Source organism: Crotalus tigris, unplaced genomic scaffold, assembly GCF_016545835.1.
Source record: "Crotalus tigris isolate CLP2741 ecotype Arizona unplaced genomic scaffold, ASM1654583v1 scf7180000020201.887925, whole genome shotgun sequence".
Classification (NCBI taxonomy): Eukaryota; Metazoa; Chordata; class Lepidosauria; order Squamata; family Viperidae; genus Crotalus; species Crotalus tigris.
In genome coordinates this window covers 210924-231760 of record NW_024097902.1, presented here as the reverse complement: position 1 = coordinate 231760, position 20837 = coordinate 210924, and the positions used below count along the sequence as shown (strand labels likewise).

The following is a 20837-nucleotide window of genomic DNA, read 5'->3' as shown; positions in this document are numbered from 1 at the left end:
CAAGAGCTACTGCCCATCGCCACTGAGGGAGCCACAAACGGCTCGTCCCAAGGTTCTGCAATTGCTCCGAAAAGGAAGTCTTGGAGCTTACCCACACAACAGGCACTCACGCCTACTCCAGCCAGGGAGTTACCCCGGGGGCATACTCACTTTCCACACACAGCACACAGCACTCCAGCAACGGAGGATACCCGGGGGCATCCCAACAAATCATTCCCCGCAAGAGAGCTGGCACACAATGCCCAAGGTTGGCCTGACCTTACCCCAAATCCTACAGGGGGTCAAACATACACAGAGCTAGTCGAGGAACCAAGTCCCGACTACAACACCCCTAGCACAAATCAGGGGACACCTGAGTTTTGGGAGAGTACAGAAACCCACACGAGCCCAAACACAGAATGGGGTTCAGGGAATAGACAGCCTCCTGACAGGTCTTGGACTGACCTAGGGGGTTCTACAGAGACGCCCAGCAGTGGCTATCACTTCAAGGGGCCTGAGGGTCTACAGCTAGGTAGGACAACCAGGTCACAAAGCAACAGAAGCCCTGGCCTGACGAGCCCGGTGGGCAAGCAAGCAGGCCAGGCATCGGGGCACAGTCCTTGGAAGACACCAGGGCACAGTAGAGAGAACAGGCTCATGCCTCCCTCCAGTCAGGGGACTTATGCCAGTAACCCAGAGCTAAGAAGGTCACAGAGAGCAAAGAAATCTCCTAAGTACCTAGAAGATTACATAACATTGTTGGCAAGACAGAAGCCAGTAAACAGTGGGAACACTGGGGAGCAAATTGTCGTGTAAAATAAATGTTGTATGTTGATAGTAGTTTTAGCCCGGGGGAAAGGGGTGTTATGTCCCGAGCCTTGCAAACGGCTCGGGCGTTTGCAGGCAGTCCCGGGCAGGTGCAAAGCTGCCCGGGACCAGACAGGCTGTCGCCAGCGCCGTGCGCATGCGCGGGTGCTGGCGCGGGAAAAGTAACCCATTTACCCGGGAGTTGCCTATATAAGAGGCTGTGAGGCGTTTGGGCTGAAGCTGAAGCCATCTTCCTGTAAGCTGAACGCTGAATAAAAGAACCTGAGAACTCCAGCTGCTTCTCGTGTCTGTTTTCCCGCCAAGGACGCAACAGTTGTTAAGTGAGTTTTGCCCCATTTTACAACCTTTCTTGCTGCAGTTGTTATGTGAATCACTTCGGTTGTTAAGTTAATAACATAGTTGTTAAGTGAATCTGGCTTTTGTTCCTTAAGTGTTACCGGATAGTGCTACTCACTTAACTGCCTATATGTTTCTTAACTAATCAATTATTCATGTGTTTTAATTTAACTTATTTTACGGTGAGGCCTACAGAAAGTACTACTATGTTTGACCCTGTATTCCTAATATTTCAGAAAGTGGCAAACTGTAACTTCTGCCCAAAATTAATTCATTTAAATAATTTTTATTGTAATTATATTTTAGGTATTTATAGCTTAATATTAAGCAAAAAAATCAAGCACACGGGGCATAACTTCGAGCTGACAGGAGGGAAGTTCAAAAACACTGCTAGAAAGTATTAGTTCACAGAAAGAGCAGTGAAAGCTTGGAACCAACTTCCAGTGGAGGTAGTGAGTCAGTCATCAGAAACTGAATTTAAACACGTTTGGCATAAACACATGTCCATCACCCGACAAAAATGTAAAAAAGAAAATAAAAAATAAAAATAATTAAAAATAATAAATAAATTAAAATGAAAACAAAAAACTCAAAGGGCAGACTCGATAGACCTCTAGGTCTTTTCCTGCCACGTTTCTGTTTCTATATCCTGCCTATTTTTATAAATCACTATTTTTATAAATACACCTTCCTACTCCTATTTTCCCCTAATGACAACCTGTTAGGTGAGTTGGGCAGAGAGAGTGTGTGACTGGCTCAAAGTCACCCAGCCAGCTTTCAGCCTAAGGCGGGAATAAAATTCACAGTCTCCTGGTTTCTAGCCTGGTGCCTTAACCACCCTTTTTTATTTTATATTTATTACTGTTGAGTACCTTCATTGCTTGTAATGAAGAGATCAATATTTTTTAAAATAAGGTTAAAAATACAGGTATCTTTATAGAAATTGTAGTTTCTAAAATATGCTTTTCAGAATCACTAAAGTAGAGACTTTGCCTGGGATTGATCTATTTTACCTATACAGAGTTCTTAAGGTAGGTGTAGAATGTTTATCTTCTCATCTGCAAAAATATCCCTTTGGGCAAGGGATTAGGGACAATTGATATTCCTTTCCCATAGTACAGGATATATAAACCTAATTTTCTTATTGCAAAGCATACAAGAAAAATGTAAAGATTAATGGTGCTGTATTGGCCTGTTTGTTATGATGATCCAAGACAGCTGGATAAAGGCTGCTAGAGTTGAGTCAAATATAAATTCTGTCAGAGTAAACAACTTGTGAGTGGAGTCAATATTACCTCTGGATCACCTTGAGAAACCCAACTGTTCCCTTTATTTAAAGATAGAACTTTGTTCTCAGTCTATAAACTAGCCTACTGCTTCAGGTATGCTGGATGACACTTTACAGTCAATAGTCCTGCATTCATCTAATCCAAGATGAGATGAGATGAGAAAACCATCCTTTCCTTCTCTGCCAATAACAGAAGATCATAAATTAGGTCTACATGTGTGTTTACCACTTTAAATGACATTGTTACTTAAAACCTAGCTGATCCCAAATGTTGAGGGATCAGATTAGACCAGGACAGTTATGGGGAGCATTGGAGTCTTGCCCATATATCTCAGAACAGGCAATTTGGAAAATTATATTATCTTTGGGTATTCAGATTCTCTCTCTGTCCCTCAGCTTGAGAAGCATCTTTATGTGAATATGGAAGACTTTTTGGTAGCTGCTCCCTAAACTTCAGAACTGTTTGTCAAGAGCAGGGGTATCAAACTGCCAGCTTGTGGGCCAGACGCGTCATCTGGAAGCTGTGCTCACCCCACTGCCGGCAATGGCAAAACTGTTCTGATACGTTGCGTGACATCACGTGACGTCGTGAGTTTGACATGTCAAACTGATGGCTTGGGGCTTTTTTTTTTAAAAAGTTGTGTTTTAGTTGTATTTGAATGCAAGATCATACTTTTTTATTTCTAGAAATCTATACTATGATGTTTGGGGGAAAGACAGAATATGGAAGAATTATACTGAAAATGGATGATTTAAAATTAATTATGGATGCAAACCTGGCAAGTAAAGGTTTTAGAGATAAGGAAAGTGTGATCCATAATATGTGCTGATTTATACCTATCAGCAGTTCCAGTCGGTATGACCAATAGGGGGTATACTGAGTGTTGTAATTCAACAGAACCTGGAAGGTTGTAAACCCTCATACCTGAGTGAGAAGAATAATAATTTAGCTTTTCTTATAACAAAGGAAATCCAGATTCAGATAGAGTGACTATGGAAGAATCCTAAGATTGTAATTAGGGGAGTGGGGGAGAATATACTTGCATGAGAAAGAGCCATGCCTTTTGTCATCTGGAACCTAACTCAGGGCCAAGCTACACATTACATTGAACATCCTTGGAACATCTCTGAAAATATTCTGGTCAGTACAGGTAGTCTTCAACTTATGACCACAATTGAGCCTAAAGTTTCTGCTGCGAAGTGAAACATTTGTTAAGTGAGTTTTGCCCCATTTTACAACCTTTCTTTCCACAGTTGTTAAGTTAATCATTGCAGTTGTTAAGTTAGTAACATGGTTGGTAAGTGAATCTGGCTTCCCCATTGACTTTGCTTGTCAGAAAGTTGCAAAATGGGATCACATGACCCTGGGACACTGCAACCGTCATAAATATGAGTCAGTTGCTAAGGGTCTGAATTTTGTTTTGGGGATGCTGCAATGGTCATAAGTGTGAAAAACAGGCATGTCATTTTTTTCAGTGCCATTGTAACTTTGAATGGTCTCTAAACAAACTGTTGTAAGCGAGGACTACCTGTATAGAACTGGTTGGAGAAAAAATTATATTTGAAATCAAAGGTGACCCAGGAAGACATGTTCTAAAGCAGAATGAGCAACTGTCACAAAGGACCAGAAAATGGCCATTTTAAAAGAAGCGTGGCACACGAGTTTTTCCTCTATCTTGCTGCCACCCCCTCTATAACTGTTGCCTAGAACAATTGCTTTATTCGGCTTAATATTTATTGGGGAAGTTCCACAAAGCTTCAAGAAAACAGTATCAGAAAAAGATGTAACACTGAGGTGTAGACACAGTGCAGCATTCTGTTCTGAGTTTTCTCTCATTTGTGCTTTCTCCCTGGCTTGCTTACCTTTCCCAAGGATAAAGGTAGAAGTTCTGACAGTAAGGTTCACTGGGAGGTGGAGCTGCAGTAACTGTTTTCTGTGCAGCTATTTGCTCAGCAGGATCTTCTGTCAAACTCTGCTCAATGGCCATCTGAATAAGTTCATCCTCACTCATGCTGCTATACAGGCTATATTCTTCGTGTCCAATCGTACCTGCTCTTGCTACGGTAACTTGCGTTGTCATTTTCCACTTTCTTGTCAGTCAGAAGGGCTGGTTAAAAATAACCCTGCAATGCATATAAATACAAGTAACAGATCTTATCATGGCGAATCACATGGACTCACAAGCAATACTTCACTCCCCAGTTTCCAGGCACTGAAAATGTGATAACAGATAAAGGCTGACTTCATGTCTGATTTTGAACCTAAAACTTGTGGGCATCTCAGGGAGAACATCATCTGTGACCCTTCCTCCCCCCCCAAAAATTAATTACCACTGAATGGTAACCTTTGACATAAAAAAGGGGAGAAATTATTACATGATTTAAAACTTTATCTCATCATAGTAATTATATTTAATTAGTTTAAAGACAATTTAATGTAATTTAAATGCATTTAATTTCAATCTTCTTCCCATCTTTTATCATGACCAAACATTTTTACTTTTGGAAATGTTTCTTGACATATCATTTAAAAAACAAGTGACACAGGATTTTTCTATATGCTCCTCATGGATCATCTTAAATTTACAATTATCTTCTTTGGAATAAATATGGTTTTCTCTTTTATTCTTTTAATTTTTAAATTAAACTTGTACAACTTATAAGTAGTTAAAATGACTATCTGATTGATTCATGTTTTTTATTATTTTTATTATTGCTGTTGTTAATTTTCTTATTCATTTGATTTATAGCCCACCTTTTTTCAGCTCAATGCAATATATATTATCTGCTTCTAATTTCAAGTCTAAAAAAGGATGTTATTGGGATAATTACATTACTGATTTAAAAGCTTCTCATTAGTCTGATCTAACAGATAGAATGTTTGATTATGTTAGGGGAAATCCTGTTTCAACTCTATAATTGGCCATAAAAATTCATTAAATGACTGGGTTTATCAAAACATTTCTTGGAATAATTAAAAGGTAACATGAATAAATGTATTTTCAAAACTTGGACTATTATTTAGTTTGTTCTCCCAGTGCCTTCATATCAGTTTTGTCGTTGTCCAAATTGTTGTTCAGGCATTCAAGCCATGTGATGGTTCTGGTAAAACGTTAATCCCCACTGACATCACTCAAATGATATCTTTCTCTGGCAGATACTTCTGCATTCTCAAGCTCTTGTATTTTGAATGCCTGAACTTAACCTGAGGAAAAACAGAAGGCATGTGACGAAAATCATTGGGTTAGACCAAATAAATGACTGTGTTGCCTAGATGAGTCATATAGTAAGTGATAATTCTACTCTACATTTCTAGTTCAAAAGTACCCCAGTATGTCTTGAGGATATGGAAGTATTCTTAATGGAAGCAATGTATTCAGAGCAGTTTCTTCTGAGTTTTTCATGCATATGGTCTGACTGGAAATAGCTAGAAAAAGAATGCTGGGTCTCAAATCAGATAGGTAATCTTCCTGTCCATAATGAGTGTGCCTGTGGTGAATTGTATTGGTCTGGTTTTCCAAGAGGGAGAGCATGTTTTTCAGACTAAGAGACAACTCCGTTCAGATAGTTCGTGTGAGACAAAGAGGCTAAAGAAAGGCCCTACTGTCCTAAAGTACAGTCTTGTGTAAATAGAGTAGTTTGGTAAGATTCTGTCTATAGGTATGAAATAATAAAGAAATCTGCTTGGGAGAATCACTATATATTGTTCTTGGATTTGGGGGCCTGATCGATATGAAACTAGCATTTGAGATTTGGAGCAAGTTCATTCTTGATTGAGGGCTTTCCCCAAATATGTCCTGGAAACCTCATTTATCTATGCCTTCATCTTAGCCCCACCCTATATCCGGGACCCTTCTGAATTGTCCTTAACTGTTCCAGTGCTAAAGCAATGTTTTTCCCCATGGCAATTTTATTGTGGGTATAATCTGATATGCATACCATTCTCCCTACTTCTGGTACTACAACCCTAGCCCTAACCCTAACCCTTCAGGACATTTCTGGTTTGGGCAAAGGGAAATTCAGGTGTTTTCAAACCAGTTATGTTTCTCATAACTCATAAATCAGCCAATTTCTGGATTAAAAACTGGCTCTCCTCATTTACTTGCCTTTCCCCCCAACCCAGGCAACTGATTCTCATGCTGAAAGAGGTGGAAGGTAAGGGAGGAAAGCCAGATCTTTAAAGCACCCAGATTTCCATAGGATTGGAGCCCAGACAGTAGAAGTTGGTTCCCTTTCTTCAACTGCCTCCTTTCTCAACACTGGCAGCTGTTTCCCAGGCAGGGAAAAGTTGCATGTGAAGGGGTAGAATTGCTATTTTCTAATCAGGTCAAGATGGCTGGCACTACACCAGGCAGCTATTAGATGGGTTTCTTTTGCATGTGGGCTTAGCTGTCTTTCTTTGCCATTCTGATTCGCTGCACAGCCACTCCGTTTCTAGCCAGCTGTTAGGCAGGTTTTTTTTTAACCTATTCATACAAACTGGGAACGCATTTTGCTAATCTAGCTAACTATCAAAACTTGCCTCCTCACTGGCCCACCTCCCATTTCATATTATAGAAGTGGTTGATGGTGGCATTTGCTGGTGGCTGCAGAAGCAAGACAAGGATTGGCAATGGAAGTAGCAAATATTGCGCTGGTGTGGTTTTCTAGATTGTTGGATAGTACTTTGATAGATGGGCAATCAGATACATTTGTTAAATAAATAAATCAGCAGGGATAAACCCATAGTGCCAAATTAGAAGCAATGTGATAGCCATATGTATTTTATGCATTCATTGTCCCAGTTACATATAACACAGTTTTCCTATTCAGAGTGTTTGTGTATGACCGTGTGTGTATTACTAGGGAGAATAATCCCCTGCTCCCTTGCACTGGATTCTGATGTTTTGCACTATTTTCTGCATTCACAACCCTGTTTCAGTATGTAAAAAGTAAATCAGAGAAGGGATTTATCTACTTTCTTTCATCATTCACTGCTTTTTATGCAAAGGGCACAGACATACGGTCAGTTTTACCATCATACATGTTTTGTTATAAACTCTGTAAATTAGATGGATGTTTCTCTCAAATGTTGAAAAGCTTCTGGGAACCTGAAAGGAAGATTCTTGAAGGATGTCATCCAGTGGTGGGATTCAGCCAGTTCACCCCACTTGGGCAGAACTGGTAGCTATTTTTTTGTTGCCCAGGCCCAGAATGGACTTCTGGAAGTGGCATCCACATAGAGAACCGGTTGTTCACATATTTGAATCCCACCACTGATGTCATCACACAAGCTTTCTTCCCAAGGCACAGAAATAGAGAGAAAAATGACTACTATAAGCTTAGGAAAATGCACTTTGATGAAGAAATAAATATTAAAAGATTGGCAGATTTTTTAAAAAATAAAATATAAAAACAGATTATTCCCATTAGTTGATATTTTCAGAGGATTGTATGCTTTCTACAGAATCAGAAGGGGCCTCTTATTAGTGCTATCACAAATCAACTTTTCCTCTTTCCTTCCCACTCATCGTCTCTAGGGTTGTGTCACTTTTAAAAATATTCTGCTTGGATCAGGTTACAACTGGCATTTGCCAAATATTTCATATGACACATAAAACAAAATAAACAGCTTGCAGCAGGTCACTGTGTGAAAAGCATTGCATAGCAAAACTTTCCTTTTAGTAGGTACAATGTTGCTTGCTATTTTGTAACAGCAATAAAACAATTATCTGGATACTCTGGAAAAGTTGCACACCAAACAGCATAGTGGCTTTAAATGTATTCCAATCCAAATAACATGATTTGGAGACAAAGCTGAGTTTGGCATAAAAACTAAACTTTGGAGGAGTGGCATAGCCCCTAGGTGCCACTGAATTAAAATTCCCAGCATCCACAGCTGATTTTGCTATAAACAAAAGGTAATGGAAGCTGCAAAAAGGGATAATGGGAGCTGTCATATCATTATGTTAGAATTTTGACTCATCCCTTTGTGGCAAGCTTCATCAACTCAGTAACTCTTTCTGTTTTGGACAAATATGTCTATGGCAGTGGTTCTCAATCTGTGGGTCTGGACCCCATTTGGGGTCGAACAACCATTTCATGGGGGTCGCCAAACAACGCAGTCCGCCATTTTTTCCCCTTTTCCTTAGCTGTGCTACTCCCTTTTATTCTATTGGCTTTTGAAAGCCAATAGAATAGACTCTCTTGAATAGAGTCTAATTCTATTGGCTTTCAAAAGCCAATAGGAATTGTCCAGGCTGTCTCTGCCCTGCTGAGCCCGCCAAAAGTCCCATTCTGCAAACGGTGCTGCACCAGTTGAGTAGTCCTCGACTTATGACCGGTTGAGTAGTCCTCGACTTATGACCGGTTGGGGGTTGCGGCATTAAAAAGGTTGAGAACCACTATGGGCTTTAGATCTAAACTTTGACAAGGCTCTTCAAAAATCCTGAATTCTTTCTTCTTCCTCTATTATCTTGTAGACTTGCTTGTATGTTGACTTGCTGCATGGCCCACTTAACACTTCAGCTTCAGCTAACAGAGATGGGCTGACATTGTTCTTAGAATTCTTTGATACACATTCTTCAATGGCGGTGAAGTCATCTAGCTCCTGAGATAGCAAAATATCACAGAATAAGGAATAATGGACTAATAGAGTTGGAAGGGATCTTGGAGGTCTTCTAGTTCAACCCCTTGCCCAAGCAGGAAACCCTATACTATTTCAGACAAATGGTTGTCCAATTTTTTCTTAAAAACCTCCAGTGTTGGAGCATCCACAACTGCTGGAGACAAGTCGTTCCACTGATTAATTATTCTGTCAGGAAATTTCTCCTTAGTTCTAGGTTGGTTCTTTCTTTGATTAGTTTCCACCCATTGCTTTTGTCCTGCCTTCAGGACAACAATGATACTACAACCTTAAAGTTTCACAGTTGGTATGAAACTACTTTGAGATGTGTGGACTTCAACACCTAGAATTCTCCAGCCAGCATGCTGTGCATTTAATATCCTTCTCCCCTTTCTCTTTCTGCAACAGCTTAATTTGCAACCTGCTTTCTATGAAATACTCACATCTCTCTTTAATAACAATGGAACCTCTTCTGTTCACTTGAATATAGGATTCCACCTTGATATATACTGAGCAATTTCTTTATGTTGTGGGAACTCTAATACACCCAAAGAGCTACAACCATTGAATGAACTTCTGTGTTTATTTTAGAGGGATTCACTGTGCCTGCATGTACATCAGAATGAAATGCATTGCTTTTTGACTGCAGATTGGACAAGGATTGGAGATCATTCCATAAGCACAAGATTTGTGCATTTCTATCTCACTCATTTCTTTACTTAGATGTAATTTCTTGTATTACTCTAAAATCAGCATAGTAAAATTGACTTTCAATTCTGTTTTCCTATCTTTTCTTACATTCCCCCTGAGCCAGCTTATTATTGTTGCTGGTATAGCTTTGCTTTATACATGGTGCAAAGCCATGCACTACTTAACTCTAATTTATAATTGACTAGGTTTTCATAATATATAAAAAGACAGCAGAGGTTTATAAACCACAATGTTTGGGATTACATATACTAAACCAAACTGAATAAACCAAATTTGATTTAGTGTACTATATGAACTAGGCTAGTATGTAAGCTGTTGTTTATTGTCCAAGACTACTCACTGCATAAGGCATAATTTTCCAAGCATTTGATTTCCAAACACAGACATTAATTTGCAGATTTCTCAATCCAATGTCTTCAGATGAACTGAATAACTTGTAGATCAAGAACTGCCAAATATATTTACAAGTTGGGTCAGCACAAGTAGGGCAGTTCCTGATGATGAAACATTTCTGAGTAAATAAACTCCATCCATCCTCAGCTGCCTAAACAGCTGTTTATGAAGTAAAGTTGGCACATCACTTGGTGCAACAGGTTTTTTGCTCTATTATACCACTTATCACTACATCCATTCACCTACACCATTGATGTAAAGAGCTAAAACTATCTGAATAAAATACATTGTAACTTAAAATGACTTTTCCTCTTGTCTGCGAAATAGATTTAGTAACTGGAAGACGTTCATATTCCCCATAATATATTACAGAAGTAGTTCCTAAAAAATGCCCATAGATATGTACATTATAGAAAGTAATCTAAATTCAAAATAATATATATATTAAAAGTATGACATTTGTCCTGCTACTGCATATGTAAATTCTTTCTCCTAGCTAATTCATTCCACCTCAGCATTTGGAGAGAAGAAAAATTAGGCATATTGCATACAATATTAATCCTGGACCTAAATAATAATCTTAAACCATGCATGATTACCTTGTAATTTGTAGAAAATTGTTTACTTCAGACTTGTTTTTTCATGGACTATTAAATCAGAATATTCCCTTTTGGAAGCATTGCTCTCCTGTCTCTCTGTGTTGATAAAATGCAGAGCAGCTTTGAACTTTCTCCTGCTTTGAAGTCTGGAGTTTATTTCTGGATCACCCCATGATCAACATTTGCAAGCCAAAATGTAAGTTGTTCTGCATATCAAATTTCCTGTCTGAAATTTGAAACAAAATGACTTGTTACTTCTCTTTAGACTTCTTTCTGTAGCATTATAATTTGTGGAACTTCACTTTGCCCAACTTCCTTTCACTAAATCCTACAAAGCCAGCCTTTTTATTATGTCATTATTTATTTGCTGTCCCGGACAAGTAGGCCATATATGGCCATGCTGCTGATGGTAAAAGGAGGAAAAATTGCCTGTGATTCTCATCTATTTCATTTATATCCCTGGCTTTCTCTAAGATTGTTTCCTGATATTTTTAAGACTCCAAATCCAATCAATGAGAGCAAAGAGGTCATAGATAATGGGAGGACTAAAATTGGCTGAAAGGTTTTAAAGAATGGAAAAAAATGCTGTCTCAACTTGGGACAATTCACTAGATAAGATGTAGGACACATCTCTACATCTGAATGAACAAACTCTGAATTCTATAACAACAACAGATGTTACTCACCATTTTTCATCATAAGAGCAAAGTACCTAGAAAATTAGCAATTTTGCATTTGAACTCTTCAAATTTTAAAAAATATTTAAGTGTTTGCATTTTAAATGAGACTTTTAATCCAATTGGATATAAAAATTGGATAGTGTTGAAGATTTTGTTCATATGTTGGGCTAAGCAAGATTTATTAGTTACCCACAATTAGTTAAGGCACAACCATGGTCTTTAATTCACAATGTCTTAAGCCAAAAATAAACAAAATACAGTTTAGTTTGATGTGTAAACCAACCGTTCACAGACTTAAAATGAAAATAGGAAGAGATTGTAAGTAAAAGCTGTTGTCTTCTATCCAATTCCCAGGGACTCAGTTGTAACAATCCTCTATAACAAGGGTCTTCAAACTTGGCCGTTTTATGACTTATGGACTTCAACTTTCAGAATTCCTCAGCCAGGCATGCTGGCTGAGGAATTCTGGGAATTGAAGTCCACAAGTCATAAACGGGCCAAGTTTGAAGACCCCTGATCTATAGGATTATTTTAATGAAAAGAGGGCTTTACTTTAATAAATAAATAAAATAAATCTTTAGAGGTAACAAAACTGACACTACTGTATTCCAGCTTAAAAATTACTACTACTGATATTCTGGGTGTCTCAGAACAAGCAACAAAAAAATACAATAAAATTAATAGAAAAATAAAGAAAAAAAGATGGCAAGTGCCATGATGAAATGAGATAGATAGATAGATAACCTTTATTGTCATTTTTTACTGAGAGCACAATGGTACACATTAAAAATGAAATTTAGTTGCTTGCTCTCAAAGTGTACACATACATAACACACATTTAAACATACTATATACAACATATGTTTAGACCTACATATAAGTAACATATAAATATTAATCACTGGGCCTTGGGAGAGATGTTGTATGTAATATGTTGCCACAAGATTTTGACACTGTTTCTTCAGAATAAGCCTGATCAAACAATGTGGCTTTTCTTTAAAGAGACAGCTTCTCTGTCTCAAATTTTATAGTTTTATTAATTTATAATATAAAATACAAAAATGCAAAATCAAATAGTAGGAAAAATAAGGGAGGGAAAGGGGAAAGGAGAAGTGTAGAAAAGAAGGGAGAAGAGGGAAAAAAAGGTGTTGACTTCCAAATCCCTCGAGTGCAGTAGAACAAAACAGTAACAACAAACCTCAAATTTTCACTTTAACATAATAGTATAAACTAGCCATTTCTATAACAACAAATCTATCTCATCGCTTTAAGAATTTTCTGTATTACAGTATAAATCCTACACTAATATTTCTTTTCTTTGCTTTTTCTCTGTCTCAATAATCTACATTTATTCCTATTTTCTTAAAATTCAGCTTGATAAAAAAGCTTTACAAAGTTATTCTGTTTTGTTAACAGAATTCAGTAACATTTGGAGTATGTTAATGATGGAAACATAGACTTTATTAATATTCTTCTTTGAATTAACATTCTTTCTTGTCTGTTTTCTGAAAACCTTGTGCAATGCAATGTCTTAGATATGATATTTCATACTGTTACTAGAATAAAATGTAGGCCATCATTCCTGAATTCAAAGCATGCGTCTATCAAGGAATGCATCTGTTTGTGCTAGTCTTTGAAATCTGCTGGCTGCACAGACATCATTGGTTGTATAGGGCAGGGCTTTTCAACCTTTTCACCCATTGTGCCACTTTTAGGATATGGCAACATCTGAGTACCACCAGTCGCTTAGCAAGATGTCAAAAACTTGATGACCAAAAAAAAAAAAGGAAAAAAATGATAAAGTACAGATAGTCCTCGACTTACAACAGTTCGCTTAGAGACTGTTCGAAGTTACAATGGCACTGAAAAAAGAGCCCCCCAAGCCACAGCCAAGCAAGACACCTGCCTGCCCACCCGGCGGCACTCTTCCTCCTGTCCGAGGTTTTCATTGTTGTCAGCATTTCTGTTGAGGATTGGCAGCGGGGGTGGGGGGTGTTTGGTTTTCCTCTTGATCTCAAAAATTTCATCCCTTGATCTCTGTTGCTTGAGTTTACAACTTGACTAGATGCAAGTCTAGGAAAATATTAAATATGACTTTCTTTTCCAGCACTAGGGTAGCTTTTGTTTTTTAAATAATCAAGCAGTTCTTTCACCATTACTGAAAACCTTGAGGCTTTAGCAATAAGCAAAGTTATGGAATTAGTTAATCAATTATAACTTAATTATTAATCATCTAAAATTCACCAATCAGTTGATAAATTTGCCTTTAAAGTAAATGTGCTTGTACTTTTATTGAAAACCTCACAATGTTAATCTATTTATATCTATTTACAATAAATCCCATTAGGTTTGACACTCACTCTCATATAAGTAATTATAGGACTGCATGCTTATTTCAGAACATGAAGTTTAACATTATTTCATATATATATATATATATATATATATATATATATATATATATATATATATATGGGGATTGTGTGTTTGGTTACTTTTGTATATATATATATATTACACACATATATATTAAAATTTCATTCCAATTTATAGTGTGTAGAAATAGATTTTTTTATTTATTTAGTGAGAGTTTATGTTAAGATTAAAAACAAACTTTAATCTTAAAGAAAAAAATTAAAATTTGAAAAATACAAACTAAAAAAGAAAAGAATAAAAAATATATTGTGTGGTTTATACTTATCAATAGTAACTGACTTATTAATGAATTCAATTATAAGACAGTATGATATTATAAGATACCCTCAAATATCTGCCATACTAACTCATATTATTGCGTTCTTTTATTAGCAGAAAATACTGTCTTTTTCAAAACAGATAAATCACACATATCCAACAACAATTCCTTGACACCTGGAATAATATAACACTTCCAATTTCTCCGTATAATTACTTTAGCCAATGCCCATGTTTAGTACAACAATAATATTTGATAAACAGTCAGATTCAAAAGCTTGTGTAGAAATAGCTTTGCTTTTCACATGGTGGAATTGAACGCATGCCACAAAACAACTCAGAGTTTTACCTAAACAGATTAAGAATGCCAAATAAAAATGATTAGTCTTTATTAGCATTGTGGAACCTGCAAAAGAAATTCCTCTACCACCGTATCCATTTAATGTTCATAATTTAATATTTAATCTCACAGTGTTTCTAAAAGTTCATTAGATGTCACCTGCAGAATTAAATCCTTAAACTCTTGTCTTTGGAGAATGTGGTACATTGTTTCTCTAAATTGGGAGGTGGACAACTAGGCCTCTTTTATGACCTGTGGGCTTCAACTCCCAGAATTCCTGAGCCAGCCATGCTCAGGAGCCATAGTTGCATACCCCTGCTCTAAATAGAACTGTGATGACATCATCAAGCAAAGGACCCTCCAAGAGAAAGGAATGGCCAAGAGGAAGATAGGCTTGCAAAAAAAATATATCAGAAAACAGAGAGGAACTGAAAGCAGCAAAATTAAGTGAGAAGTGCAGTTTTCAGGAAATGTTTCTGCTTCTGGCATGGGAAAGCTAGGGTTGGTTTCTAAAACTAAAATTAACCTTCTTTTCAACTCTGCACTAATATTGAAGCCTGCTCTAAATAAGTTGAGCAATTACATCCATTAAGATCTGATTGATACATATATATATCACATATATTTAAATATATGTTATCTCATCCTGCAATTTTAGATGGCTTACAATAAACAAAAATCATACACAAAATATCCTGATAAACACATACACACATACAAGCAAACATATATGGCCCCCAAATTAGTCACTGTAATTTCTACAGTAATTTCTTCTTCACCTGTTATACCTCTTTTCAAAGGAAGATTGGAAAAACATAACTGGTTTGCAACAGCAGGAAAAGGGACCATCCCATAAGATTCAGACAGTTGTGCTCTGGTTTTGGAAAAAGCTTAGCTTTAACTATATGGAAAATACAGAAGTTTAAGGACCTAATGAAGAATTAATGTACATAATTAGGGTTCAGTTTTAAGAAGTGTGACACGTGGGCTTAGAATCAGTCCTAATCTCTGTTAACCAGACAGCCAGTCACCCAGAATAATATATACACTTTCTTCTATGCTCTTATACAAAGACATACAGTTGTTATATTATATCATGCCCCCATGTATGGAATTTTATTGTACTGTATTATGATTACTGCAGGTGAACACCCCCCCCCCCCAATTTATGGGATGTGAACAGACCTTCCTCTATCATGTCCTCCTTCTCCTCCTCCTTCTTTTCTTTCTTCTTCTATATCTGTCTGATGTCATACAGCCTAATGGGTATTATGTTGTCTAACCCTATTTGAACATATTTCAAGAATACCAATATGGGAAAACTAGTGTACAGAAACAGTATAGTTAACTGAGCCTCTCAGTGCCTTTTTAGCTGTCTGCTATCTTAGGCTGACAAGTCAAACCTTAGAACTCACTGTTATTACAATCTTAGATTCACTTTGTGTAAATATCAAGAGAAGGTCATGCACACAGCTTCAAAATGGAAGTAAAGTTAAAGTGGAACATAGAGTTATAAATAGAACTGGATTTTAAGCTAAAATAAAAGGGAGTGTATACAAATATACAGTCCCTTAGTGAATAAACATGGCTGTCTAGCTGGTCTTTGCTTAGCAAATATCATTTGTTTTCAAAAGTAATTAAGAGGAAGATTTAATTAAAGTTTTGTTGCTGAATTTTAAGAAATATTTGGAAAGCTTATCCAGTTAGCAGTAGTCAAAACAGAGCAAGGAAAGCAACAAACATAATTATATGACAAATACTGTTACTAAAAGTGTATGATTGAAGTTCTACTCATTAAAAAAGGATTACAATACCAAACTGGTTTTAAGAGCTAAGATTCAGTCATGATATGATTCTGACCTGTAAAAATAGCCAGTATCTTGACACTGTGCACACTTGACTTAAATGAAGAGAAATGGTCAAAGGATATTTACTACAAACTGACCATTTTTTCATTCATAAAGTTTAAGGATTAGTGCAGAGAAAACAGAGATCAAAAACAACTGTAGGGATCATCATCATCATCCATTTATATCTCACGTCAGTCACTGTTATGTATCACAGGGCAAGATTTCAGGATATAGTTTATAAAAAAAAACCATAAAAAATAAAACTGATAAAAATGTCATAAGAAAACAATTTCAGATTAAAACAAATAAAGGGGTCTAGTAACAAAAATAAGAGTAATAATAATAATAATAATAATAATAATAATAATAATAATAATAATAATAATAGTAGTAGTAGTAGTAAAGTTGGAAGGGACCTTGGAGGTCATCTAGTCCAACCCCCTGCTCAGGCAGGAAACCCTATACCATTTCAGAGAAATGGCTGTCCAGTCTCTTCTTAAAAACTTCCAGTGTTGGAGCATTGGTTGGTTTGGTAAAATCAAATAAAGTAAGATTTTGGGTCCATTTCTGAGGATTAAAGAAAAAGGATGATGAGAAATGTTTAAAAGAAGGAATTCCACAAGTGTGGGGCCTCCAATAAAATGGCCCTGCGTAGTGCTCATCAGCCTGATTGCTTACCAATCTGACAGCATCAACCTAATGCTCACTAACCTGATCCTCCACATGTCATGTTTTTGAGGAAGTAAATCTTCATGTGAAGTAAGTCTGGTCCAACTCTGGTTTGAAGGAAAATAACTGTAAGAAAATATATTGGATCATACTAGATAAGGGCTAATTGTGGTTGCTAAAAATCTATATTGACTCAAGGGCACATAATCAGTCAAAGCACTAGCAAAACTGCAGATCAAAATAAAGAACAGAAGTAATTTTAGTCAGAAAAATTGTTTGTGGGACGGGGAGCTTATCTATCCCCAATGGCTGATTTAAATTCTTTAAAATAACATAGCACAACGTAATTGTAAATGTCTCCACCTGACTAAGTCTAGTCCTTAAACTAGCTAACTGCCTATAGAATTTTAAGCCCAGGCCTAAAACCAACCCAAATATGTTTAAAAACATTTCAAATAAATAAAACAGAATGGAAATCTTTTAGTGGCCAAAGCCTTAAAAAGAGATGGTAGGTATTTGATTTTTTTATGTTTTGGTATACAGGTAGTCCTCAACTTATGACCACAATTGACCCCAAATTTTATGTTGCTAAGTGAGACATTTGTTAAGTGAGTTTTTCCACATTTTATGCCACAGTTGTTAAGTGAATTATTGCAGTTGTTAAGTGAATCTGGCTTCCCCATCGACTTTGCTTGTCAGAAGGTTGCAAAAACTAATCACATGACCCGGGACACTGCAGCTGTGATAAACATGAATCTGTTGCCAAGCATCTCAATTTTGATCACATGATCATGGGGATGTTAGAATGGTTGTAAGTGTGAAAAATGGACATGAGCCCTTTTTTCAGTGCTGTTGTAACTTTGAACCGTCACAAAATGAACTGTTGTAAGTTGAGAACTACCGGTTTTAAAATTTAAAGTATTATACCTTTTATACCTTTCATTTTTTTTCCCCATGGAAGATAAGAAAGAGAATGTATCTTCTTCTTAGTAGTTTTCTAAAAATATTGGACACTGCAATTTCTAAACCACAAAACAGGGGTTCTACAGGGTGAATCACCACATAGGCCTGCAGACCATGGATCAGCCAGTATAGAAAAAGTAAATGTGAATATCTGTAACTTTTTCTCCTGTTTTCTATAATGACTCTTGCTGCACTATAGGATGTTTGGGATGCCTCACTGAAAAAGGATCAAAGAAACTCATCTTCACCCTTTAGATTGTCTTTTATCTTGGTCTACAACAACCCAGCATTTAGCGTGGACATCTGCAGATACAGTATAAACTGCAGCTCACAGTGGCTTTATACATTATTTGAGAATTCTGATTTCCCAGGTTTAAGTACATGGGCTTTCCCCATAGCTATTCATACTTAACATTTTGGCCTTGGGGATGGGCTTACAAGTCAGGCAGTCTTGGTAGTCAAATAGACTCATAGCTTTTCCATGGGTATTATTATTAATCACTTTCCTCTTTACTTCTTTTCCATTCCAAAATACCACTTTCTAACACTGCATTTCATAAACATTTTTATAAGCAATCTTAATTGCCTCAATCACTTGCTATTAAAATCATTTCAAAGGAATTAGGTTTTCATATCACCATCTTGTTTTGAAAAACTGACATTTATTTGTTTGCCCTATATCTACACTGTGAAGTTAAAATTAGCACAAGTGTCTGGACGAAATGTCAGATGACGCTAAAAAATATCTGTTGCACAACATATCATCAAATGTGTAGCATTTAAATCAGTTAAAAATAACACCACACTTAACAAACGTGGCAGGCTTCTGGATTATATCTAATGATGTGATAAACAAACTATACACAGCAATAACAGAAATCATCTTAAACTGGAAAGTTGGATCAGAAAAATCAATAACAAAGATATTAGAAACAGAAATATAGAAAACTGATGGCAGAAAAAAATCATAGTGGTCCATCAAATCTGCCCTTTGAGTTATTGGGGAGGGTTGGGGGTTTCTTTTTTAATTTATTGATTACTTTTAAATTATTCTTTTTTATTTTAATTTTGTTGGATGATGGACATATGTTTACATTAATAAGACAAATTCTCATCTGGCTGATGTTTTTTAAAATATTCTAGCAACAATTCATATAATTTAAAGCAATTTTAATTGAAGAGAAAAAAACTCTTTGAAATAATACTAACAGAAGGAAAATAATAACCATGCTTAAATGGGAGAGAAGGTAAATTGAAGCTTTGAATCAGAAGCTGATAAAAAGGAGTTATCAATTCTATACATTTAAATAGCTTCCGAATAGCAAAGCACATCCAGAATTTAGAATGAAGTTCTAAAACCATCAATACAATAAAATATTATTAGAATAGAATGGAGTTGGAAGGGACCTTGGAGGTCTTCTAGTCCAGCCCCCTGCTCAAGCAGGAGAACCTATACCATTTCAGACGACTGTCTAGTCTCTTCTTAAAAACCTCCAGTGATGGAGCACTCATGATTTCTGAAGGCAAGCTGATCCACTGGTTAATTGTCCTCACTGTTTCTCCTTAATTCCAGGTTGCTTTTCTCTTTTCTCTTTTCAACCATTGTTTCTTGTTTTGCCCCCTGGTGCTTTGGAGAATAGTTTGACCCCCTCTTCTTTGTGGCAGCCCCTCAAATACTGGAACACTGCTATCATGTCACCCGTTTCTTCTTTTCTTTAGAACTTGCAATCTATTTCTGAACAGGATTCCTGTGGGATCTGAGAGGGCCAAGGTTCCAATGCTTTCCAATTGTCAAGAAGTTGGAGAAGAAATGAGTGGAAGGCTATATTAGTGTAAAACAGCTTTTCTACCCGAGGATAACTTACAACATTTAGAATGACTGGTTTTAATACTTAAGCTTAAGCATATTAGGCTAGGAACTGAAGAATAAACTGAAGATTAATTTACTTGGAACAAAGCAGATAGTTTGGTTAGAATAATGATCTATGAAAATGGATTTAAAGCAAGTTTATTTTAAGCGAGTTTAATTTAGCAAATGCTCATTGAAACATGTCTGAGCATCTTCTTTTTCAAAAGAGAAAATGTGTTCAAGAAAAGGGAAAATAATATAGATTACCCATCACTAATTTTGAGGAGAATTCTAGGAGTTGAAATCCATCAATCTTAAAGTTGCTGAAGGGTTTTTAAAAAAAAGGCTGATTCCAAACAATTATGCCAGAAAATAAGCTTTGGGTAAAAAACTTCTTTCAAAAGACCAATGAGCAGACAACCTGTAAAACAATGAAGTGTGTCTGAAATGATTTGTTCCAATCATTCTGCAAATAAACCAACATTCACAATCATTATATTTCACATTCAAGATTTTATACCCCTAACTAATATCCCTTTAGGCAAATCTTATTTTAACATTGTTGGCCAGATGAAGTACTTTACAAATGCTGTAGAAAATGTTACAGAGTCTCCAGGGTAGAATGGATGATATTCTATAACCTTTGGCTGCTGCTCTCTGTGCTTCATCTCCTGAAGAAGTTTTTTTCATTCTGTTTAATGATAGGGATTGACCTGGGAATCAGGGCTACAATTTCTCAAGTTATTTCCCAGGTTACTTAAAGACAACACTTTTAAAAACTGCCTAAGATGACAGAACACTGTGTGTTTTGCCAAGTGTTGCACGTGCAGATTGAAAATGATCTCCATTTTTTATTTTTATTTTATTTATTAAATTTGTTTGCCACACATCTTGCCACAAGGCGACTGGATGCGGTCCTTTGAAATACTAGTGGTGAATATGGAACCTTCTGGAAACAACACTTTAATTATTGAGCTATGATATTGTAGGACAGTGGTTCTCAACCTTTTTAATGCCGCGACCCCCAACCGGTTGTAAGGCGAGGACTACTCAA

General features: G+C 36.6%; 2 protein-coding genes across 3 annotated transcripts in view; one reads left to right on the top strand and one right to left on the bottom strand.

Annotated features, from left to right (window-relative positions):
* Window positions 1-10892, bottom strand: part of ASB2 (ankyrin repeat and SOCS box containing 2) — a 31743-nt gene extending 20851 nt beyond the window's left edge. The window contains exons 1-2 of the mRNA XM_039365877.1: window positions 10739-10892; window positions 4295-4555 (exon numbers count right to left, since the gene is read on the bottom strand). Of these exons, the coding sequence (XP_039221811.1) occupies window positions 4295-4512 (218 nt within the window). The 5' untranslated portion in view covers window positions 4513-4555; window positions 10739-10892. The remainder of the gene's footprint in view (window positions 1-4294; window positions 4556-10738) is intronic.
* Window positions 1120-20837, top strand: part of CCDC197 (coiled-coil domain containing 197) — a 46652-nt gene continuing 26934 nt past the window's right edge. Inside the window, exon 1 of one of the 2 annotated variants that reach the window (XM_039365881.1) lies at window positions 1120-2174. Coding sequence is in view for 1 of the 2 variants with exons in the window: in XM_039365879.1 (XP_039221813.1) it covers window positions 10933-10934 (2 nt within the window). In the remaining variant the exon portion in view is untranslated. Of the gene's footprint in view, window positions 2175-10888; window positions 10935-20837 lie in introns of those variants that run through there. The other variant, XM_039365879.1, reaches the window with a different exon arrangement.